The sequence below is a fragment of the Pipistrellus kuhlii genome, unplaced genomic scaffold (assembly GCF_014108245.1).
Source record: "Pipistrellus kuhlii isolate mPipKuh1 unplaced genomic scaffold, mPipKuh1.p scaffold_m20_p_25, whole genome shotgun sequence".
In the NCBI taxonomy this organism is placed as follows: domain Eukaryota; kingdom Metazoa; phylum Chordata; class Mammalia; order Chiroptera; family Vespertilionidae; genus Pipistrellus; species Pipistrellus kuhlii.
The window spans coordinates 2,991,907-3,016,620 of NW_023425524.1; the positions used below are offsets into that span (position 1 = coordinate 2,991,907).

Consider the following 24,714-nt stretch of genomic DNA (forward strand, 5'->3'; position numbering starts at 1 on the left):
GTACCTAAGAGAGACGCCAACTTGGGAGCAGGTTTCAAGAGAGGGAATTTTACATACACGGAGCGACTGACGTGCTGGGGGTTATACTCCAGTTCAGCTTCAGCCAAGGCTGTCCTGAGGTTAAAATAGGTTAGACGTAAGGACCTGGAAAGCTCACAAAATTTCTCCTTTAGTGAGCAAAAACACACAAATACCTCGATGAGGGAGACCAAAACACAGGTTTGTAAGACCGGTAAATCAGGCCCTAGAAAAGACAGAGAGTCTATGAAAAACTGGAATTCTACGATGTAACACTCGCAGAGGAAAAAGGTATTCCATTACCTTGTCGTACATTTGGTAGAAAATTCTCAACTGTTTGGCTTCGTAACTGCCGTCAAACGTATAGTAGCAATTGTCCCAGTCTGCCATAATTCCCCACCGAATAAATGCCGACTTCTGTTTCTCAATTGCTGCTTTGGCAAATGACCTGGCTGAACAAAATACAGACAAGAAAACACTTTGAAAAACCGGTAAATTCCCATTCTTAAAAAAGGCTTAGGATGTATCTCTCTAAATGCAGTTATTGTACACAGTTAGATGGTAGAGTTTACTTAACAGGAAAGTTACTTTGAAAGTTAAAGGTGTTCAAACTCTAAAATTAACTAGAATTTCAAAAGTTGGAGTTTTGTTACCATCTTCTGTATCTAGACTTTGTACAATGACCTCACATTTAGAAAACAATATCCTGGAAGAATTCCTCAAATTTCTGAACTTAAGAAAAGATCAGGGAATATATTTCATTATACAAAAGAAATTAAGCAGTACATATAATCAATGATAATAAATTTCACAAGGAAGTAAGTAATCTTCGCAATCATATCCAAATATACAATAGCTTAACATATACAAATACAAGATTCCTTGCCGACTCAATGTACTGAAGAATCAAATAAGAGATTAACGTAAAATATATTTGTATTTTAGAATTTACTTTTGTTTTATCCCTTGAAATAGGTCAACAGCCCTTTCGAGGAAAAGAAATAAAAACAATGGTCAAAATAATAATCTCAAAATATGGAGACTAGGCCTAGCCAGTTTGGCTCAGTGGATAGAGCATCGGCACCCTGACTAAAGGGTCCCAGTTCGATTCTGGTCAAGGGCATGTACCTCGGTTGCAGGTTCGATTCCTGGCCTTGGTAAGGGGTGGATGGGAGCAAACCAATTAATGTCTCTCTCTCACATCGATGTTTCTCTCTCTGTGTTTCCCCCTCCCTTCCACTCTCTCTAAAAATCAAAGGAAAAATATCCTCAGGTGAGGATAACAAAATAAATATATATATATATTTTTTAATATAAAACTTTCATTCATATATATATATATATATATATATATATATATATGGACTCAAGAACTGAACAATGTACTTGGAAATCTTTCCTTCAATCTCTGAACATAAGTTCTCACAAAGGTCACTTCTCAAAAATCTGAATTTTCTGTGACAAAGTGGTTTCCAACAGCTCACATTATAAATACAAACAAAAACAAAATAAACAGGTCCCTCTAACAGGTCCAGATTTTCCAAAGAACCAGTGTTGACAAACGCCATCTCCAAACAGAAACACGGGTTGCTTACCTTTCTCTCTGATCTCCATCGCTGACAGATTCTGAGCTTTCCCACCGAGCTCCGATAGGACTTTCACTTCGATGGGTAGCCCATGGCAGTCCCAGCCAGGCACAAAGTGGATGTTGGAGCCTTTCATCATATGGTATCGATTGGCTATATCTTTCAAAATCTGCAAAGAACATGCTAATCATCACTCGTACATGAAGCATGTATCCAACAAGTTACCTTAGTTTCTTAATATTTTACAACACTGAGAAACCCCAGATTTAAAAGGATTTATCTATATAGCCGAAACCGGTTTGGCTCAGTGGATAGAGTGTCGGCCTGCGGACTGAAAGGTCCCAGGTTCGATTCCGGTCAGGGGCATGTAACTTTGGTTGCGGGCACATCTGCAGTAGGGGGTGTGCAAGAGGCAGCTGATTGATGATTCTCTCTCATCAATGTTTCTAACTCTCTATCCCTCTCTCTTCCTCTATGTAAAAAAATCAATAAAATATATTAAAAATAAATAAATAAAAGGATTTATATAAAGTAACCTATTAAATCTCCCAATTCAAGTTCTACATAAAAACAAGAATAACAGATATTTGAAGTTATGCTTTTTTTTGGGGGGGTGGGAGGGCCGGCTCATGTAAAAAGTGCAATAATTCAAAAATAAGCTTTTAAGCAGCATAGTTTGTCCTCTGTGAAACGTGCAGTATGTATAACATATCTCAAATGTTAAGAGTTTTTCAACACAACTTACTTCTCTAATACAATTATACCATCCATATTATAATGCTGCTCTAAGCTGTAGGACCTGTTTCGTGACCAGATTCCTGGTTTTGAAAGCAGAGACAGACAGCCAAGGCCACACCCACTCCCATTTTCCCATGGAAGTATAAACAATTCAAGAAAACAACAACAACTGATGAACAAATTGTGGTATATCCTCTCAATAGAATGCCACTCAGCCATAAAAAAAAAAAAAAAAAAAAAAAGCAATTACTGATTATCTAAAACAACATGAATGAATTTCAGAAATACTACATGCATGGTTGATAGAAGCCAGACATTGAAAAATACTACTATGTGCTTTTATTCTGCCTCTCTGAAATTTTAGAATAGGTTAAAAAAAATCTACAGCAATAGAAGCCAAAACCTTGATTGCCAAATACCACCCCATTTAGGGATTAGGTTTTAACATATGAATTTGGAAGAAGAAACAAGTATTCAGTCTATAGCAGCTCTAACATGTTTTATTTATCTTATTGATTATGTCTTCCCTGACTGAAGCATAATAAACCCCAAAGGACAAGACCTATTTTTATTTTGTTCACTGATTATTTCCAATCCAGAACAATGCCTAGCACATAGTAGGTGCTCAATAAGGACTTAACTGACTAAAACGATATTTACTAATGCAAAATAACAAGCTCAAAGCAAATGCCAGTGATGTTATTCATCACGCAGGACCGAAATGGTTTACTGCTTTCTGTCAAGACATTCATTTTATGTGTCAATGCAAATTTACATAATTGCCATAGTATTCGAGTACTCTTTAGTAAAGTGTATTTAAATATTTTCCCCTCAAGTCTTACAAACTTAATTATGATTACCTTATTTAAAGCATGTCCAACATGAGGGTCACCATTTGCATAAGGAGGTCCGTCGTGAAGACAAAATTCTGTTTTGACTTTTCTTTCTCTCTGCCACGAATAAAGTTCTGAAAATCCACATTTCTGTTTAAAAAAAAGAGCGATAATGTCTGAACATTGTATAAACACATACTCCTGAATCATACCATGAGGAACAGCCAGCACTTACTTCCTATCTCATTCCAATGTCTTCAGCTCTAAAACACAAACTGCAATGTTTTGTAAATGCACTCTGAGTACTTTTTTTTAATTGAATTTTTTAGGGTGAGAGTGGTTAGCAAAATTATATAGGTTTCAGGTGTACGATTATATAATACATCATCTGTATATTGTCAAGTCTCCTCCCATCACCATTTATCCCCCCTTTATCCTTTTCTACCTCCCCCTACCCCCCTTCCTTCTGGCAATCATATTGTTGTCTGTATCTATGAGTATTGATTTTTAGATAGAAGGGTAAGAGACAAGGAAACATCGATGTGGGAGAGATAGACACACTGTTTGGCTGTCTCCCCCACACCCCTAACTTGAGGCTCAGATGGAGCCTACAACTATGGTACATGCCCTTGACTGGAATCAAACCTGAGACCTTTTAGTCCAAAGACCCACGCTCTATCCACTGAGCCAAACTGGCTAGGGTGAGTTTGGGTGTTTTGTTGTTATTGTTTTTGCTGAATCCTTTCAGGTTTTTCACCAGCCTCCTTAAGCCCCTCCTCCTCTGACAGCTGAATCCTTTTTTCAAACCTTTCAACAGCCACCCTCGCAGCCTTCTGATTAAACCTAAGCCCTTGCTACTCTCTTAAGTCTGAGACAACACGCAGTGCAATCTACTACATGACCTTGGCCAGCTCAACTTTGCCCTAACGGACCTGTTTCCTCCTTTGAAACAACGCTAACATCCACTTGGTGTGAAGATGAAATAAGAGAACATGAGAAACGGCCACAGTTCCTGGAGTACAGAAGGTACTGGATAAAACACTTTCAAAAATTAGGTGCCAGAATGGGCCGATGAGTCTAGAACTCTGATAACTGTCATATTTAAGCTAACCGATACTTAACCAACATATCCTGAGTGTCATGGGCTTTAAAGACTAGAAGGAGAGAAACTAACATGTGAGTTTCTGCCTTTAGAATATTCTATTTAATACAGGAAGCAGTCACATAGTTTGGGAAGCAACTCACAAATTAAGTATCACAACTCTGTCCTGCAAACAAGTCATAATTCCAACTAGGGATCTATTAACATCAAAGGTGAGCTTCCACTTGTCCTCATAACCACAATTAAAAAACAAAAACAAAACTTTATTGATTTCAGAAGAAGAGAAAGATAGAAACATCCATGAAGAGGGAGAATCATCCATGACTTGCTCTCCTGTACGTCCCCTATTGGAGATGGAGCCTGAAACCCAGGCATGTGCCCTGACCTGGAACAGAAATGTGACCCCCCCGGGGTTCATAGGTCTAGAGTCAACCATTGAGCCACACTGGCTAGGGCGCAATAACCAATTTTTTTACTTATATGTGACTATATTAATTTACTTTTTACAAGCCACTGGGAAAGTATCTAAGCTGAAAATGGGACTTCAACCTGCGCTGCTATCTGGGCGCCGCACGATTCGCCCTGAATATTCTGCTGGGGAACCTGCTGCCCCTGAGGGATTTTCCTCCAGGTTCTTCACTGAAGTTTCAGGCAGAAAACCCGTTAAGTGGATGGTTTCCACTCATCTGATCTCTCTCTCACACACACACACACACACACACACACTCACCAAAGAGGTTTCCACTCATCTGATCACACACACAGACATAGACACATACATACACACACACACACACACACACACACACACACACACACTCACACACCAAAGAGGCTTCCACTCATCTGATCACACACACACACACCCCAAAGAGGCTTACACTCATCTGATCACACACACACACACACACACACACACACCAAAGGGGCCTGGAGCCCGCGGGCCTGTCGCACGCCCTCCCCGCCCGTGTCCCCAGCACCCGCCGGCCCTGCCTCCCTCCCGGCCCCCCGCACCTGCTGGATCTCCAGCTCCGTGTCGGGCTGCTGGCGGCCCAGCAGCTTCATGGGGAAGCTGGTCTGCGGCAGCAGCACCGTGTCCCGGTACTTGCCGTCGCTCGCCTTCTGCAGCTGGTTACTGGCCCCGGCGACCGAGCGCGCCACCAGCCCCCGGGTCGCCCCCCGCCACCCGGGGCGACAGGGGAGGCGGGGCGGCCCCCACAGGTTCCAGGCGGCGGCCAGGGCCCCCGGCCCCGGCCCCGGCCCGCGAGGTCGCAGCCCCCAACGCATGCCGGGCCGCCCCAAGCTCCCGGGGATCGCCGGGGCCTCGGCTCCCACCCGGGACCGGGAAACTGGGACTCCAGCGAAACCTCGCGAGTCGAGAGGGAGTACGCACGCGCACGCGCACGCGCGCGGGGCACGGCTGGGTAGGGAGCGCAGCCTTCCCGATCCGAGAGAAGAGGCCAGTTCCGGGTGTCCGCGGGAGCGGATTGGAGGCCTGATTCCGAGGGGCGGGGCGGGGCGGGGCCAGATGTGGCCACAGCTGGGGCTTTGATTTCAATCACAGCGCCCAGCCCTTAAAAAAATAGCAGTAAAATTATATATATATATATATATTATATATATATTATATATTATATATATATACCATGTTTCCCCAAAAATAAGACATCCTCCGAAAATAAGACCTACTTACAGGTTTCCTTCTGAGTAAAATATAAGGCACCCCCTGAAAATAAGGCCCCCCCTTAGGCTCTGTCTCAGAATGCTATTGCTAAACATGAGAGATTTGGGCCACTGATTCTGAAACTCACCAGGAAATTCAGGAATTGGATTGTTAGGATGATGTTCCAGAAGACGATGACATGATTGTCATTGAATAAATGAGTCAATTCTTGATACTGTAGGATTCACAGTTTGTCTGGTTTGTGTTGACAACTACCGTACCACCGTACCGTATACAGGTAATAAATTTCCTTTACTTTCATTTAACAATAAATGTGTGCCGTATTCTTCTTCATGGAAAAATAAGACATCCCCTGAAAATAAGACCTAGCGCATCTTTGGGAGCAAAAATTAATATAAGACACTGTCTTCTTTTCGGGGAAACAGGGTGTATTTAACCCAGTGTATCCAAGATAGTATCCCTTCAACATGCAATTCATATAAAAGTATAAGTGAGATAGTTTGCATTCTTTTTTTTTTTATGCTGTCTTCCAAATTTTATGTATTTCACGCATACAGCGCATCTCAGTTTGAGTTAGTCACTTGTTCGTCCAGGTCAGTGTAGTTCACGCCTGTTCCCCTTTGGGGATGGCCTTCCTAATCCTAAAAGACAACATCTAGAAGATGAAATGAAAAGACGGACGGGTTCCCTACAAAAATGAAAAAGGAAATGTTATTTGGAAAAAGACACCTGCGGGCAACTAGCACCAACCGAGAGCTTCAGGAAAACCCGGAGAAGTGGAGTTTCGCCGGGTCGGGAGTCGGACCGGGGGGCCTTGGCGACGCAGCTGCACTGCGCCTGCGCGGAGCTTGCCGCATGCGCAGTAGCTGCGGTAGGGTTGTCCTCCGGCCCCTGACGTCCCGTGGTCTGGGTGACAGCGGTACTGGACGCCTCGAGGGACCTGTTGCTTAATAACGCGGTTTTTTTTTTTTGTTTTTTTTTTTTGGGAGGGGTGTTATCCCTCAGTGTCTTTCGACTAACTCTGTTTTCCAGGCCTGTTCAGCGTAAGTAAGCTTCTCCCCCGAGGGTCAGGGGCAAGGGCAAATCCTGGGCAGATGCCCTCACTCCACCCCCTTTGCAGAGATTTGCGGGGATTCGAGGGATTTCTGTGCAGAAAAGATTAGCGTGGATCCGTTTCGGACCCGGGTTTGTGAGTGTCAGCATTTCCATTGTGGAGATGAGATTTTTCTTTTTCTTTTCATGCTCCGGGGTCTTTATGAGGCTCTATTTTGTGAAAATCACAAGGCAAACCTAGACTGTTAGTGGGTTTAGAGACTGTCTTAACACCTACAATTAAATTTCATAAAAATAGCAGGCACTCCTGCTGTCTTCCCTACACCTCTGTAGATGTGCTTGATTTATTTGTTTCCCTGAAAATAGACAGAATTGCTAGTTCGAAACCTGTGCGTTTGGCTTTTAATGCGATTTTTATAATTTATTTTTTAAAATATATTTTATTGATTTTTTACAAAGAACAAGAGAGAGGGATAGAGAGTTAGAAACATCAATGAGAGAAACATCGATCAGCTGCCTCCTGCACACTCCCCACCAGGGATGTGCCCACAACCAATGTACATGCCCCTGACTGGAATCGAACCTGGATACCCTTCAGTCCTCAGACTGACGCTCTATCCACTGAGCCAAACCAGTTTTGGCTGATTTTTATAATTTCTTATGTGTCCTCCCACTCTAGCCAAATTTGGGCAAACTCTCTCACCTGTGCCAATCTCACAAATGATAAGTCATTTCTCATGGTTTTTGCTTGCATTTCTATCATACATAGTGAGGTTGAGCATTTCAGGCATTTACCAGCCATTGCTTTTCTTTTTTTCTAGGAATTGCTTGTTCGTGTCCTTTGCTCCCTTTTCTATTGCATTATTCATCTTTTACCTATTGATGCATAAGAGCTCTTGTGTAACAAAAATGAGCTCACGTGTCTAGTATGTTATACAAATTTTTTGTCAAACATCTTTTCGCATTATTTGTGGTGGTGTGACTATACAGTCAAAACTGTATGTGCAGTCAAATGTATCAGTACATTCTTTTATGGATTCTTGTTTTTCATCATGCTTATAAGCCCTTTACCAAACTTATAAAACATTCCATCCGTTTTACTCCCATACTTTTAGAATTTCATTGTTTACTTTTAATGCTCTGATCTGGAATTTGTAGTGATATAAAGAATGCAAAAAGGATCCAGCATTTTAAAAAAATTACCAATTGCCCCACCATTTATATCTAATTAACTTTCCCCCAGGATTTGAAATAGCTTTATTGTGTTTGGTTCTATCTCTAGGATTTATTTGATTCCCTTAATTTGTCTAATTCTGCCCAGGACTGAACGGTTTTTAATTACTATAATTTTATAGCCTATTTTGGTAACTGGTAGGAGAGTTATCTCTGCTCGTTGTTCTTTTTTCAGAATTTGCTCCGTTGTGCTCACGTTTTTTTATATTTCCAGATGACCTTGAACTTTAACATCATTTGGTTGTGTTCCAAAGATAAATCAGTATTTAGATCGCACAATCATTAATCCACATATACTCGCCAACTTTATACAGAATTCAAGATACTCTCTACTTTCCCAGGCTATGAAGGGAGGGCGGGAGACAGAGAGAGAGAGACAGAGAGAGAGAGAGAGAGAGAGAGAGAGAGAGAGAGAGAGAGAGAGAGAGAGAGAAAATCGTTGGAGGTTGTAAAGATTTCTTAACAGATGGGATGTTAGATTGATTGTTTTCAGTGGTCATACAACCTTTTTTTATACCCAAAGCCTTTTCTTTTAAATCATATTCAAGCCCAGAATATGATTTAAAAGAAGCTGTCCTATGATTCAGGGTCATATTGATCATCACAGAATATCCTCGGGGTTAAAATAATGTTGCAAAACCTATAGGAAGTTTTTAGCCAGCATCATTCAGTGCTTACCTCATGCTGGGGACTGTCTTACGTGCTTTACATGTGCTTCTTGTGTAATAATTACAGCTCCGTGCTTTTAGTACCATTGTGAGCTCCATCTTACAGATTGAGGCACAGAGAGTTTACGTGGCTCTCCTAAGGTCACACAGCTTGTATGTGCCAGAGCCTTGATTTGGACACAGGTAACTGTCTCCAGTGCCTATAACCACTATGCTGGTTTTTGGTAAACTCGCATATAAGACAGATCAGGCTCTCTTACTGTATGGTGTTTTCTAATTGTTCACAGTTACTAGTATCACTTACCTTTGAGCCAGGTAAGCAAACGGGAGTGTTTTAGGACCCAGAGGAGTACAAATGGTAGAGAAGGAAGTAGGGTGAGTTTAATCTGAGCTGCTATAAGGAAGTTAGTTTATTTGCATTTTGGCCTGGTTCTCTATCAGCTGGTACCTGCTACAGGTAATTCTCATTTGGGGTCTGGGTAGGGTCCCTATTAAAAAGGCTAAGAGGAACCTCTGTTACAGATTTTGCATTTTGATCATATAATTAGCTATATTTTCTTTATGCAAAGAGACAACATTGTATTCATTTGTTTAAAAAATATGTAAGAATAACATTAGGATTAGGGGACAGTAACATTTTAAAATATATATATTTTATTGATTTTTTTACAGAGAAGGATAGAGAGTTAGAAACATCGATGAGAGAGAAACATCGATCAGCTGCCTCTTGCACACCCCCTACTAGGGATGTGCCAACAACCAAGGTACATGCCCTTGATTGGAATCGAACCCAGGACCTTTCAGTCCGCAGGCTGATGTGCTCTATCCACTGAGCCAAACCAGTTTCAGCAGTAACATTTTTATTTACTAATTCAGTTTGGACCGAAGAAATTCTTCAGAGGAAACGGTAAACATGTTTTCCTATTTGCCAATTGGAAGAGATTTACAGGATCTCTTTGTAAATCATAGTTCGCTTTGCACCAGACCCGATTTTCTGCATTCGCATAAAACTGATGTTTGTTCCTAGGTGGTGGTTCGTATATATACATTTTCTGAATAATATAGGAGAACGACAAAGCCTACAAGTTTTTCTTTGGAAGAAGTGACCGTGAACTTGGAAAAAGAAAGGGAAGTGGTTTGGTCATATAGGAAGCCTGGCAAGGCTGTAGTGCCTGCTCAGCCGGCTCAAAGGTAAACAATACCTGAGAACAGTAAGAACCACCACCTGTCAACAATTAGAACGACACCATTCAGTAAGGGAGCCTGATCTGGCTTATGTGAGTTTACTGAAAACCAGCATAGTGGTTACAGTCTTCCTCAAGGCCGTCTTACATAAGACAGGGACTGAGTGTTCAACACATTAAAATAGCCTCATGGCCCTACCCGGTTTGGCTCAGTGGATATAGCGTCTGCCTGTGGACCTGTTGCTTCCACGTGTCCCATCTGCAGAGAGAGACAACCTAGAGTTTATTGAGAAGTATTGCTGAAATGGGGTCTTTTCTAGGTCTCTCCAAACGATGTCTATGGTTAAATGGGGAAGTCCCATGCAAGCATGCAGTATACACTGAGTGGCCAGATTATGATAATCTCTGAATGCATATAACCTGGCCACTCAGCCAAAACCGGTTTGGCTCAATGGATGGAGCATCAGCCTGCGGACTGAAAGGTCCCGGGTTCGATTCCCGTCAAGGGCATGTACCTTGGCTGCGGGCACATCTCCAGTAGGGGGTGTGCAAGAGGCAGCTGATTGATGATTCTTTCTCATCGATGTTTCTAACTCTCTCTCTTCCTCTCTGTAAAAAATCAATAAAATATATTTTAAAAAAATAATAGTCTGGCCACTCAGAGTATATCCTAATAATCTGGCTACTCAGTGTATAGCCTATATAATGAAAGGCTAATATGCAAATTATCCCCTCTCCCAGCAGGCAGGCCGGCCAACCTCCCATGTCCCCTCTCCCTGGCCAGGCTGGCTGGACTACCCATGCATGAATTCATGCACTGGGCCTCTAATACACACACACACACACACACACACACACACACACTCAGAGTGGCCAGATTATTATGCGTTCAGAGATCATCATAACCTGGCCACTCAGTGTATACGTACTGAATTGAATTCAAATAAATAAAAGCCAGTGGTTGGCTTTGAAAGTAACAAAACCTTTCTCTCCCTTTCCCTTTAGGGCTGACCATGGCTTCCGGTCCCACCGTGCTGATGCGGTTGGTAGCCTCCGCATATTCCATAGCTCAGAAGGCAGGAACCATCGTCAGACGTGTGATCGCCGAAGGGGACCTGGGAATCGTGGAGAAGGTACTGAGAACTCATCGTATTTCGTACTGACTTCGCTATTTTGGTCCTTGAGGTTTAGCTCAAGGATGTATTAATGTGGACAGACTTTAGTAGCTGAAATCATCAACGGCTCCCTTCTGGAGAGTGCAGAATGGTGAGGTCTGACACTCTTATCAGTAGGAAGAGCAGGAAATACTCGCCCTAGGGCAGTGGTTGGCAAACTCTTTATTCAACAGAGCCAAATGTCAACAGTACAACGATTGACATTTCTTTGGAGAGCCAAATACTTTAAACTTAAACTTCTTCTAATGCCACTTCTTCAAAATAGACTCGCCCAGGCCATGGTATTTTGTGGAAGAGCCACACTCAAGGGGCCAAAGAGCTGCATGTGGCTCGCGAGCTGCAGTTTGCCTACCACGGCCTTAACCTGTTTAAGCAAAAAAAAAAAAAAAAAATCTAGAGGTCTTATGAAAGCAATATTCTTTTTGTAAAATATATTTTTATTGATTTCAGAGAGAGGAAGGGAGAGGGAGAGAGAAACCTCGATAGAGAGAAACATTGATCAGTTCCCCACACCCCCTACTGGGGATGAAGCCCATAGTCCATGCACATGCCCTGACCAAGAATCCAACTTCTACCTCCTCATGCGCGGGAGGACACTCAACCCACAGAGCCATACTGGCCAGGCGTGACAGCAGTTTCTGAACTGGGAAGAACATCTTCTGATAATTTGAAAGTTCCTCTCCAAACTTTTACCACTTTGAATCCCCTGAGAAAAACCAAGACAAGAAAATAGTTGTCCCTTTGATGTTAAGTCCCATGAATCTAACAATAGACGGTGTCATTTAAAGGATATAGACACTCATGCCTTAGGCATTGGAGGGTGATCTTGCATACGAGCTCTGCTAACACGTGCTTCTCTGTTGCAGACCAGTCCAACGGACCTGCAGACCAAAGCCGACCGAATGGCACAGATGAGCATCTGCTCCTCCCTGGCCCGGAAATTTCCCAAACTCACAATCATAGGAGAAGAGGTGAGAGTTGGCAGGGATATGTTATTTATTTATTTATTTATTTATTATTGATTATGGTATCACATAATTGTCCTCATCCCCCCTATGGTATTTATTTAAATGCCTCTTTACCATATGGAAGTCCAACTGCCACTTTAGTGATTTAATACCACTGTTATGATCTCAAGCATTAGGTCTACTATTATGAAAAATATATATATTTTATTGATTTTTTAAAAAATATATTTTATTGATTTTGTACAGAGAGGAAGGGAGAGAGATAGAGAGCCAGAAACATTGATGAGAGAGAGTCATCGATCAGTTGCCTCTTGCACACCCCCTGGGGATATGCCCTCAACCAAAGTACATGCCCCTGACCGGAATCGAACCCGGGACCCCTCAGTCCCCAAGCCAATGCTCTATTCATTGAGCCAAACCGGTCCCGGCTGATTTTTTTTTTTTTACAGAGAGGAAGGGAAAGAGAAAGAGATTTAGGAACATCGATGGGAGAGAGTCATCGACCAGCTGCCTCCTGCACACCTCCTAACTGGGGATGTGCTCGCAACCAAGGTACATGCCCTTGACTGGAATCAAACCCGGGACCCTTCAGTCCGCAGGCTCTATCCACTGAACCAAACCAATTAGGGCTATAGTTTCAGCTAGGTCTATCATTTTAATGCAAACATAATTATATTCCTTAAGACTTGAAGGAAATGTTTGATTATGCAATATTGTGGTCCATTTCTAGGCCAGATGTCTCAATTCTTGACCATCAAAGATATGGTGTCTGTTATAATATTCAGCATCTGAACTGGAAGATGGGGAGAGTTCTAAAAGTTTAGAATAAGATAGATTTTGTTTATGTTTTTTTTCTTCTTTCCAAAATGTATTTTACTGGTTTTAGAGAGGAAGGGAGAGGGAGAAAGAGAAACATCCATGACGAGAGAGAATCACTGTTCGGCTGCCTCCTGCATGCCCCACACTGGGAACCATGCCTCCATCCCCAAGCATGTGCCCTGACCAGGAATCGAACCATGACCTCCTGGTTCATAAGTCGACGCTCAACCACTGAGCCATGCCTGCAGGGCGTCTGTTTTTCTAGTTAGGCTTACTTACACACTTATCCGAACACCCTACCACTGGGAAAGTAAAAGAATGGATGTCTCGTGTAACTGAGCGAGAAGTAGCTGATATCAGAACCACTTCTCTTGAAAAGTCTAAAAGTTCTTTTCCTCCTCACTGTTGAGCATAATGAAGTTGGCACTCTCTGTAGTCAGCTTTGACGAGTCCATCTGGCCGTGTTCGCAGTTTTCCTCGCTTTGCTTTAAAGCTCTGAACCTCTGGATGCGGAGAGAGTAGGGCGCCTGAAGAATGGCTCCTTCGTAATAAACACATCCAACAGCAACTTGGGCTCCCTCCTCACAGGTGGCAGGATACCATGACCTTCCTGTGATTTTACGCCATATACATATATATATAATAAAATAAAATAAATAAAGCTCTGAACCTAAATGGTAGGACCAGGGAAAAGATGCTGCGATCTCTTCCGTCACCGACACCGAAGCGCTCGGTAGACACTGGGCAGCGGCAGTGACCCGTGTTCTCTGCTGCAGGACCTGCCGTCCGAGGACGTGGATCAGGAGCTGATCGAGGACGGCCAGTGGGAAGAAATCCTCAGGAAGCCATGCCCGGCCCAGTACAGCGCCATTAAAGAGGAAGATGTATGACCCACGTCATGGCTGAGCTCTCTGTGCACCGTTCTTGGTGGTCTTTATGTGTTTGTTTCTTGCCTGTGATGATGGGAAGTTGGTAGTTAGACAATAGGGACAACCGGGCCTTGGGAAACTTTCAGAGCCAATGCGGAGTGTCGGGCACCACATGGAATGCCTGGCCTGTTCATTTAGAGTTCGGTTTCTCATGCTGTTGGTTTCTTCTTCTTCACTCTAAAGCTATTATTAAAACTATTTTTAGGGAGAAAATCTAATTTTTAAAAATATATATATTTTATTGATTTTTTTTTTTTTTTACAGAGAGGAAGGGAGAGGGATAGAGAGTTAGAAGCATGGATGAGAGAGAAACATCAAACAGCTGCCTCCTGCACACCCCCTATTGGGGACTTTTTTCTAATGTAGGTATTTTTTCCATGACTGCAAAACAATACGATTCTTTTTACCGCCACGAAGCTGATGACGCTGGCATAAGCCATCCATAATACAACTTCAGAACTGAAATAAAAAGGGAGTTGTTTTGGTCACTCTATTTAAGTCTTTTCTATATATATATATATATATATATATATATATATATATATATATAGAAAAGACTTAAATATATATATATATATATATATATGTATGTATGTATATATATATGACAATATTTCCTTGTGTCTTTTAGCTCGTGGTCTGGGTTGATCCTCTGGATGGCACCAAGGAGTACACGGAAGGTTGGGACCTCTTTCCTGTTTATTGGAAGCAGAAGGGCCTGTGATATTGAGTGTAAACATTTACTGTTTCTCATGTTGTGTGGAAAGCCGGTGTTACGTGTCATGTGTGTGTTCTCAAGCTCTATCTGTGCCCATCCTAGCTAACTGAGGTTATACATCAGTGATTGTCATAAGACAAGAAAGAAAATTCACCTAGAACCCCCAGCCCCCTCCCTCCACACACAGTCTACCAGCTCCACAATTCTAATGGCCTTTACGTGAGAATAACTAACATTGAACCAGTGTTACCAGATGGAACCCCAGCTTTGTTGGTGTAGAACCCCAACACACACACACACACACACACACACACACACACACACACTGTCCCCTCCCTGTCTTTCTGTACAGCCTCCCCTTTACAGATAGGTTTGGAAACAGAATGCAATATTTCTCTCTCCTGAAATGACTGAAGATGAGGAAAAGAACAAAGCAGCAAATTAACATAAAATGGGCAACGTTAGCGTAAGCAAGACCAGGCTCAAAGCCCAAGTTTGAGATTTTACGAGCATAACGTAAGTGTTGAGTTTTATTTCTGAAATAAAGATCTGCCTGGTTTTTCTTACATTGGTTCTCAGCTTCATGCCTTGAAAAAAGAACATTTCTCATAATTACTAGAGAAAACTTCTCTGTCCTTGGAGGTGACGTATCTGCAGTGAGTGAGTCCTGCAGAGTGTGTTCATGTGTGTGCATGTGGATGTATGTGTGTGCACTGAATGGTTCTCCACTGAGAAACGGGGAAGCTCTGGACAGCTTTCGGGTACACACAGCACCTACACAGCTTGTCTAGATCCCCACCTCCCCCACCTCTGGAGATTTTGATCGCTGGTTCTGGGAAAGGGTTTAAGAACCTGCATTATAAAAGCGACTCCAGCAAGCAGGAGTGAACTGGAAGGCAGGGATACAGAATGACGGCTGTGGAATTATGGCCACTCAATTGAATTGGTTTTTAGAGTTTCCTGATGAGGCCAGGTGTAGCAAGCCAGTGAAGTGGTCCAAGACCCCTCCTCTTCTCTCTGGCCAGCTCTCCTACAATTTGTACATTTTGCCAGAAGTTGGATTGGTCATAGATGAATCCCTGTGGATCCCATACCTTTCCTGCAAAAATAACTGGCAGCAATTCATATGCTGATGACGAGTCATAACAGGAAAAAGTTACAGAGTAATTGATACTAATTTCTTCTCTATAGGTCTTCTTGACAATGTAACCGTTCTTATTGGAATTGCTTATGAAGGGAAAGCCATAGCAGGAGTTATTAACCAGCCTTATTACAACTACCAGGTATGACTCTAACTGATACGGTTGTGTGTGTTTTTTGTTTGTTTGTTTTTTGGTGTTGCTTTGTGTGTGTGTGTGTGTGTGTGTGTGTGTGTGTCAGAAGTGGGATACAGTTGTTTATTTGTTTGTTTTATGTGTGTGTGTTTTTTTAATGCAACCAGGACAGAGTTTATTTCAAGAGGCAGCCAGATGAGAAGGGAGGAAGCCTGACCTGCTTCCCCCAGGCAGATGAAGGCTTTTAGGGAGCTGAAAAGGCGTCTTTTCATGTTAAGGGAGAGGACCCAAACAAGTCCAGAATCAGATAAAGGGAGTTAGTGATTTGGCTTGGAGGGCAGTTTTCACGGGGCTCCTGTGCTAATTCTTCCTCATCGCCGTGGTGCGTGGTGTCTGAGGAGCCGTCCCCTGTTAGGACAGACTTCTTGGACTCTTCTGGGTTTCCCTCCACATCATCTTTAGATTCACTCTCCTGATTCCTGATGTTGCAACAGACAAGCCACGTTTCAGCATCTCCAAGCCTCAATGGCACCTGCTCGCCTTTCTTTCCCACTGGAATCACTTCTGAGGGAAGTCAGATGCCAGGAAGCAAGGCCCCTCGAGCAGGCTATGGAGGGGTCCAGGGGGGTCAAGCAACGGAGGACTCTGGCCAGTGACCAGTGAGGACGGAACCCTCGCCATGCACCTGGCTGTGCTCTCCTGCTCTCTCATGCAGACATGGGAGCTGAGCTGAGGTGGCCAGCAGGTCGACGTTGCCCACACATGGCAGCCCCCACCAGCAGGGAGAGCCACACACAAATATTTTATTAGGTCAATAATAATAGTGTTATGTGGTTCCTGATACTATCCAATCTAGTGGTTTCTAGCTTGGTTGCACATGCATTCATCTTTTCCAAATATACCCCACACCTCTGGAATCAGAACTTCCGGGGGCATTGGTACCAGATATGCATGAATAAGGCACACAGCACATGCCTTAACGCTCAAATTCAGACGTTTGGGAATTACCGATGCGGTTCTGGACTAGCCTGGTCATTGAGACACCTGACTTACAGGCGGTCCTTCCAGCACCTTGAAGAAGTGAGCCATTAGAACCGAGAGAGATGCTAGCCATGATGTTTTCCAGGTGATACTGCTTCGCGCCTAGACTGTAGTCAGCGGTGAAGCAGAACTAATTCATCTTGCACCCTTCCTTCCTCTTCCTTTCTCTCTGATGGAGTTGGGCTTTCTGCTATCTTCCCAAGAAATTGTCTTCCTTAGAAGTGGGCGATGAATGTGCTTTCGAAGCAGGAATAGATCATCAGATTCCATTAAAGTTAAAGGATGTGATTGAGATAATTACTTGAGGTATTGGCATGAGTCTGACCCTGAAAGAACTTTGGAGAAATGAAGTATCAGAGTGAGGACTATTCCTTCTGAATTTCCAATCTGAGTTGAGGGCAAGCGTAACCTCTACTTCTAAGATAGTTTTATTTTATTCTGCCATTTGCATGATAATAACTATTTGTAATCATGTTCTTTTTAGCATTATTTCGCAAAACTAGTTATGCATTACGGGTAAAGTTTCTCCTATTAAGTATCCATTAATTACTTTACTATGGCTTTAATGATTATGGAATATTTTATACAAATACAAGTCTGTGGCCATTATGGAAACTTTAAAATAAGTTAACACTGTGGCTTGAAAGAGACACTTTAAAAAAATATATACATTTTATTGATTTTTTTTTTACAGAGAGGAAGGGAGAGTGATGGAAAGTTAGAAACATTGATCAGCTGCCTCCTGCCCGCTCCCCACTGGGGATGTGCCCGCAACCAAGGCGCATGCCCTTGACCGGAATCGAACCCGGGACCCTTCAGTCCACAGGCTGACGCTCTATCCACTGAGCCACTCCGGTTAGGGCAAGAGAGACACTTTTATTCCTAGATTACATTGTAATGCATGGCACCTTTCATCAAAAAAGGATCTGAGTGCTTAGAAGTTGTTAATAATGTCCAACCCTCCCATCCCTTCTGAGATGAGAAAAATTGTATTCGTTTTCCACAGACCAGTGACAAGCAGAAGTTGAGGGAGCACAGAAAGGAAGCCAAGGTGAGCAGAATAGCTAGGGTTTGGCTCCACTAGGTGGCAGCAAAGATAGGAAACCCGTGTCGCCAGCCTGTCCTCATGGAGCCCAAGCAGCTGCTCCTCTTCTGTTCTGCTTCTCCCCTTTGTCCCTCCACCACATTCCCTTCTGTATGCTGTCTTTATCCTTCCTTCCTTCCCTTCTTCCTAGAGTCCTTGGTCAGGCTATTTAATGGTTCCAATCTCTTTTTTTTCCTGGTCTGTAAAATAAGGATGATAATACCTACTTCATGGGATTGTTTTGGAGATTAAATGAGATACTACATGTAAAGCACTTCGTATGTGTCAAGTATTCAGTAACATACTTATGTCTGTATGCCTTCCATATATATATATATATATATATATATATATATATATATATATATAATCTATAATAATAAAAGCATTAATATGCTAATTAGACCAGACAGTTGAATGACCTTCTGGACGAATTTGCATGAATTTTTGTGCACCGGGCCTCTAGTGTTCAATAATGCTCTTTTAATGACGGCATTAATCATTTTATGCATCAGTTTTACTTGGCATGAAATAGCGGTTATGTTTTTCTGCGTGAAGTGCATAGTCATAAACAATGTGGTGGAAAATGCTTCGAGCACTACAGAGGCAAGTACAGATTCTAAGGCTGCGTCGTCATTGTCATTTTACAACCACCATTGGCAGTGAAGTCTATGACCTTGACCTCCATTATCCAGCATTATCCTGGCTGCTCTTAGGTATCAGATTGTTCAGCTGTTCTGTCTCTGTAGCACCAAAATGCATTATCACCACCGCCTATGTCAACGTGATCCCGCCTGCTTCTCAGATATTGAAAAGTACTGATCAATGCATGCGTTTCATTTCCTGGGGACTTAAATGCCTTTTGCAAAGAGCTATTTCAAATACGATAATGAGCTTATTTTACCATTCAGAGAGCAGCAGGCATTACCCTATCTCCTTTCCCGGGGACTCCAGGGAATAACCAGATGTTCCCTTCTGTGCCTTTGAAACCAAATTATCCACCAAAACAGCAATGAGAACAACCCGTTGCTTCTCTAGGGGAAATTTCTCTGTCGATGATGCTGTCTTTGTGCTCTGGTATAACATGATCGTGTTTTTATGATCTAAAGTTAAGATGCTACACTAGCTCAATGTTCTATTTGTGGCTGCCATGTTCTCCCGGTAACCACAGGCCATGCTGGTGTTTCCCCATTCCTACAGGCAGGGCCTGGTGCTGCGCTGGGGAGGACAATCTGGGGAATTCTGGGCTTGGGTGCCTTCGGGTTCCAGCTGAAGGAAGTGCCTGCCGGGAAGCACATCATCACCACCACCCGGTCCCACAGCAACAAGCTGGTCACCGACTGCGTCACTGCCATGAACCCTGATGACGTGCTGCGTGTGGGCGGGGCGGGAAATAAGGTACGAAACAGTCCGACACCCCCTCGGCGGAACACAGTGGAATCCCTGAAAGGAACACAGCTTTTAACAACTGTCCAAGAGGAGTTTGGGAGGAGAGATTAAAGGTTGTAATTTACCATATAGAGCACATTTCAGCAACATTTTTGAATTTTTTTTTTTTAAACGTGAAGGTTCAAATCTCTTGTGAAGACAGTTAAGAGAAAATATGTCAACTGACTTGTGTGCTCGGTGGTTAGAGCTTGGCTGGCCAACAGAGGGTCTCAGATTTGCTTCCCCCCAACCCCTTGAGGCTCATGTGGGAGGCAACCAGTCATCGTGTCTCTCTCACATAGATGTTTCTCTCTCCCTCCCTCCTTTGTAGCTTATTGACTACTTTTTCCGTCTTGGATGTTATGCTGTATGTATTCTGTGTGTTTCTTCATAATAGTCTGGTCACTTAAACCTGCCGAAGGCTTTCCCCTAAGTGGAGTCTAACAGAGGAGTTGAAATGTATTTCATAGAAGCAAGCAATTCTCTCGTGGTCGAGGGATAATTACCATCGTTGACTTTTTACAGATCATTCAGCTGATTGAAGGCAAAGCTTCCGCCTATGTGTTTGCTAGTCCTGGCTGTAAGAAGTGGGACACTTGTGCTCCGGAAGTTATCCTACACGCTGTGGGAGGTGAGTCCATTTTATTAGTGGGGATTATAGTTTTTGCGGTAATGCCACTTTACCTAGACTCTCAGGATATAGGAGCTAGAAGGAGAGTTAGCAATTATCTTCCTTCTCCAGAATTAATTGGGCATTATTGCACAGGGAAGCAAGGGGCGCTTACACATAATGAACTGTAATGGTAGAATCGGCCATTAACGTCCCGTGTTCTTTCTGTAGGCAAGTTAACCGACGTCCATGGCAATGCCCTTCAGTACGACAAAGAAGTGAAGCACATGAACTCCGCTGGGGTCCTGGCCTCGCTGAGGAACCATGACTACTATGCCAGCCGCGTTCCCGAATCGGTTAAAAACGCACTCGTTCCTTAAGGCACATCTCGTTGCCTTAGCTAGGGGGACAGCTGCAGGAGGAGAGAGAGGAGAGAGGACTGCGTTCCCGAAGTCTCAGCCTTGGATGAAGATGTCCTAGAAGTTGATCCTGACACTAAGGAAATGCTGACACCCTTGGACTTGGGCAGTCTGTCCAGCCTGCAGGTCACTCAGCTGACCATTGGGATGAATTTCAAGACATCACGTGGAGCCGTTGGACTCTGCTGTGCTGCAATATTATCAATAAACCAATTATCAGAGCTCCACCTTTACTTTATTCTGCATTGATCAGTGATCTGTTTTTAGGTACTTAGTAGAAAATAGATTTTAAGAACTTGGATGATTAATTCATCAACCAGACCAATTTTAGCATCTGGAGAATCTATAAAGTCTGTGACATTTCCGTCCCTCCTTTTATTGGGAGAAAAGTTTAGTTCCAACTGACTATCCTAGTCAGTTGTTTAATCAACATTCCTATTGTATGAACCAGATTTTTTAGGGCACAGAAGCACAAGCTGTTACCTGAATCTCATTCTTCTTTTCATAGTGATTTTTAAAAATTTTCCAGTTACGAATATACTAAAATATAATGTATGTTGGTAAAACAGATTTATGGAAAAATGGCTTCTTTATAATAAATTATTTCATTCTAACTTGTCTCTGTCCAGTGCTTTTATTATTTTTTTCAATCTAAATGGCAGTTGACATGCAGTTTTGTATTATCAATAGTTTCAAGTGTACAACATAGTGATTAGACATTTATATAACTTAAAAAATAATCAACCCTGTAAGTCTAGTACCCATCTAACTGCTTTTAAATAAATTGTTCCGTTATTGGATTAAGCAAGTGGCTGAAATTAATTATTCCCAACCCCCACTGCATCTCAGAATCAACGTAGGAAGCTTTGCAAAAATAGTCACAGGCTCCATCCAGCAATTTTGATTCTGAATCATTTAAGAAGACTCCTCCAAGAATTCACTTGGCATTAAAATTCAGAACTCCCTTGATGAGGTAGTATCATTTTACGGAGAGCATCTGTAATCGAGCCTGAAGAGGTCCTGTCTTTGGCACCTGTGGTTACCTCTCTTCTGCAGCTTTCCTCTCTTCATCCTGATATTTTCCCTCCCTTTTCTACCAATTCCTTCTCAGTTTCCTATCTCAGATTTTCTTTATCTTCCTTCCCTTAAGTGTCAATATTCCCACTACAATCAGGAATTAGACAAAAATGTTGTTCAACATCATCATGCGTCTTATTCAACATTATATTGAATTCCTAGACAAGGAAAAAGATGGCCTATAAAGGATACAAATATTGGATAGAATCCAGCCAGTGTGGCTCAGTGGTTGAGCAACCAACAATGCCTGGTTTGGGGCTCAGGCCCCAGTAAGGGGTATGCAGGAGGCAGGTGATCAACAATTCTCTCCCATCCTTGATGTTTCTATCTCTCCCTCGACCTCACTGAAATCAATAAAAATATATATTTTTTAAAAAGATATTGGATGGAAGGAAAAATTATCCAGAAAATGCAACCTAACTAGAACTCTTGGAACTAATTAATAAAAGAGTCCAACAAGATCACTTATCACTAAGTCTCTTGCTGCTATGGTAGAGGCCGGAAGCGGGGCAAGGAGTAGGGGACGCGTTGCGGGACGCAGAGGGCGCGCGGCGATGACGTCACAGCGTGCGCCGGGACGCGGCGGCCACGGCGCAGGGGGCGGGGCGAGGGCTGCGGCGGCTGCGGCGGGCGTGCGCACACCTTGCGGCTTCTCCCCGTCGGCGCGTCCGTGTACCGAGTGGATTCGGCGGCCAGGCCGGCGCAGTGACAGGTGGACCTGCGGACCCAGGGCGATGGCGACGCTGTGTCTGACCGTGAACTCAGGGGACCCTCCTCTGGGTAAGGGCCCGAGGCCCCGGCCCGGCCGGGTTGCATCAGCCGGGGAGGGTGCGGGGCGGGAAGGTCGCGGCGGCGGCGCCGGGCTGCGCGGTGGCGATCGTGGTACTCGGAGGCCAGGCTAACCCTCCCCCCCTGGAACCCTCACCCCCCTACAGCCCTACCCCACACCCCTGAACTCGGAGTCGGCTCCACGCCCCTCGCCTCTGCCTCGGCGAGTGGATCTGCTCCTGAAGCCAGATCTCTCGGGCGCGGAGGGAGGCTCAGCCTTTTCTCGGTCCGAGGGACCACTTCCAGCCGACTCCCTCCCTCTTTGAAGTGGTTTTCCCTGGAGAACCGAGAGCTGCTCCTCGTAGGAATAACATTTCTAAACTTCAAACCCCAATATCTTCCCCCTTCCCTTTTGGATTCCCCCCCAGGAGTCTCTATCATCTCTCCTTTCCTCGCTTCCTCCAGAAAAGCTCTTCATCCCGCTGGCTTTGACTTCTCTTTACGTTTCGTTGGGTTCAAAGGGACCGGGGCAGACGGTCACAACAGCATTTACAGTGTCCACGGAGGAGGTTGCATTTATTTTTTAACTGGAGGTGACGGGGCCAGGACTGGAGCACCCCCGCACGCTGAGGCTGGCGGGGTTGCTTGGCTCCTCGCCCTGTACGTGGAGGAAATGTGAGGAGCTGTCATCTTCCTGATACGCCTCAAGTTCAGTTTGGAATTGCATTTTTTTGTGTGTGTGAGTGTGTGGAGAGAGCGCTTAGAATTTCTGCTTTTTTTAAAAAATTACTCTGGGAAAGTTGCACGAAATAATTTAGCTTTTTGATCTCGTATTTGTTAATGCCTAGGTATATAGAGAGAATAGACACATGGGCACTTTGCGAATGTTTAAGAAGCCCAGATCCTTTAAAAAATTATATATATATATATATATATATATATAAATAAATAAAATTGATTTCAGAGAGGAAGGGAGAAAGAGAAAGAAACATCAACGATGAGAGAGAATCACTCATCAGCTGCCTCTCCCACTGGGGATGAGCCTGAATTATGCCCTGATCTGGAACCTAACCGTGACCTCCTGGTTCCTAGGTCCACGCTCAAACATTGAGTCATGCCAGCCGAGCCAGATCTTTGGCTACAGTTGGTCACAAAGGGCTAACGAAGTATGCATTACATTTACCCCATTGGTGGTGGTCTGAGTGGACTGGAACAAACACCACAATTGAAAAGCCATTTTAAACATTTTTTTTTTTTAATGCTATTGCTTTAGCATGTTGGTTCCAGTCATTATGGGCTAACCGCACGCGGATCAATGCACTCTGAAACAGGTGGGTTTGATTCCCGAGCTGAAAAGCACTAGGCAGTGTGGTCTCACGGTTGAGAACAAAGACTTTGGTTCCTGGAGACCTGAGTCCAATCCTGGCCGCCACTTGCTAGTGGCAGGAGCATGGCAAGTCCCTGGTTTGGCTGCCCCCACATTTTCCTTGAGGAAGGAGAAATGCTATTTTCCCCATGGGGTTGGTTGCCAGATCTAAGGGACAAAGGATTAATGAATCCATTTAGTAAACTTTCACATGTGTGGAGAGGCAGATGACACCGTGTTTTAGACTTTGAATTCTGGACTGCCTTAGGCCTGCATTCACATACCAGTAGCCACATAGGTAGCCAAGGACTGTGGGCTAGAACTCCTCCAAGCCTCAGTTTCCTCTCCTGTAAAATGGAGATTCAAAGGTATCTATCTCGTAAGGTTACTACGAAGATTAAAGATTTTAAATTCTGTAAAAGATTTAGCACAGTGCCTGCCACATAGTAATCACTCAAATACTGTTTACAGTAGCTTGTCTGTAAAACACTTTCCATTTTTTCTTGCCTCCTGAAGGAGGGAAAGATTAATTGCAGAGTCCCTAATTTGAAGCTGAACATCTTCAAAAGCAGTTGAGCTGTGCTAGGGAATGGTTTCTGGTTTGGTTTTTTTTCCTCCAAAACCAGAAGACTAGTACTTTGACTAGTACTTTCCTATAGGCTCGCAGGAAAAAAAGATTATCCTTTGCAAGACTTACTATTAGTGAGTTAAGTCATCTTTATTGCTTTATGATTCAGGTTTTAAATACACAGTATTTATGAAGAGAAATCTTTCCATCTTACTATTTATAGGTGCTTTGCTGGCAGTAGAACATGTGAAAGACAACGTCAGCATTTTTGTGGAAGAAGGGAAAGAGAATATTCTTCGTGTGTCTGAGTAAGTGCTTTGATATCTTTGTTTTCGGTACTCAACAGCATTTTAAAAACATTCAGGATTAGA

General features: G+C 43.3%; 3 protein-coding genes across 15 annotated transcripts in view; 2 read left to right on the forward strand and 1 right to left on the reverse strand.

The window, feature by feature from the left end:
- The window catches only part of IARS2 (isoleucyl-tRNA synthetase 2, mitochondrial), a 30,433-nt gene extending 24,764 nt beyond the window's left edge, over window positions 1-5,669 (reverse strand). Inside the window, exons 1-6 of the mRNA XM_036453586.2 lie at window positions 5,292-5,669; window positions 3,203-3,325; window positions 1,614-1,773; window positions 322-470; window positions 195-244; window positions 5-114 (exon numbers count right to left, since the gene is read on the reverse strand). Of these exons, the coding sequence (XP_036309479.1) occupies window positions 5-114; window positions 195-244; window positions 322-470; window positions 1,614-1,773; window positions 3,203-3,325; window positions 5,292-5,564 (865 nt within the window). The 5' untranslated portion in view covers window positions 5,565-5,669. The remainder of the gene's footprint in view (window positions 1-4; window positions 115-194; window positions 245-321; window positions 471-1,613; window positions 1,774-3,202; window positions 3,326-5,291) is intronic.
- A 1,067-nt stretch (window positions 5,670-6,736) lies between these two features.
- On the forward strand, window positions 6,737-21,178 carry BPNT1 (3'(2'), 5'-bisphosphate nucleotidase 1). Of its 9 annotated transcripts, none has more exons than XM_045587111.1 (10): window positions 6,741-7,008; window positions 11,105-11,232; window positions 12,141-12,266; window positions 13,838-13,945; window positions 14,622-14,670; window positions 15,900-15,991; window positions 18,030-18,074; window positions 19,308-19,505; window positions 20,061-20,166; window positions 20,377-21,178. In XM_045587111.1, exons 2-10 carry the CDS (start codon window positions 11,113-11,115, stop codon window positions 20,523-20,525), a joined length of 993 nt encoding a protein of 330 aa, XP_045443067.1. In that variant the 5' UTR covers window positions 6,741-7,008; window positions 11,105-11,112; the 3' UTR covers window positions 20,526-21,178. The 9 variants fall into 9 exon arrangements, with proteins under 9 accessions (XP_036309490.1, XP_045443067.1, XP_045443066.1 ...); XM_045587110.1 differs by having other exon boundaries at window positions 6,742-7,004; XM_036453590.2 differs by having other exon boundaries at window positions 6,746-7,004; window positions 12,141-12,245.
- A 1,058-nt stretch (window positions 21,179-22,236) lies between these two features.
- Window positions 22,237-24,714, forward strand: part of EPRS1 (glutamyl-prolyl-tRNA synthetase 1) — a 41,903-nt gene continuing 39,425 nt past the window's right edge. For 4 of the 5 annotated variants that reach the window (XM_045587114.1, XM_045587115.1, XM_036453582.2 and 1 more), the window contains exons 1-2: window positions 22,240-22,421; window positions 24,567-24,651. In XM_045587114.1, the coding sequence (XP_045443070.1) occupies window positions 22,376-22,421; window positions 24,567-24,651 (131 nt within the window). In that variant the 5' untranslated portion in view covers window positions 22,240-22,375. Of the gene's footprint in view, window positions 22,422-24,566; window positions 24,652-24,714 lie in introns of all 5 variants that reach the window. The other variant, XR_006742619.1, reaches the window with a different exon arrangement.

Coding starts and splice junctions, on each gene's coding strand:
- BPNT1 (XM_045587111.1), top strand. CDS start 11,113: ATGGCTTCCGGTCCCACCGTGCTGATGCGGTTGGTAGCCTCCGCATAT. Junction 11,233..12,140: donor ACCTGGGAATCGTGGAGAAG/GTACTGAGAACT, acceptor TCTCTGTTGCAG/ACCAGTCCAACGGACCTGCA. Junction 15,992..18,029: donor AGCCTTATTACAACTACCAG/GTATGACTCTAA, acceptor CGTTTTCCACAG/ACCAGTGACAAGCAGAAGTT.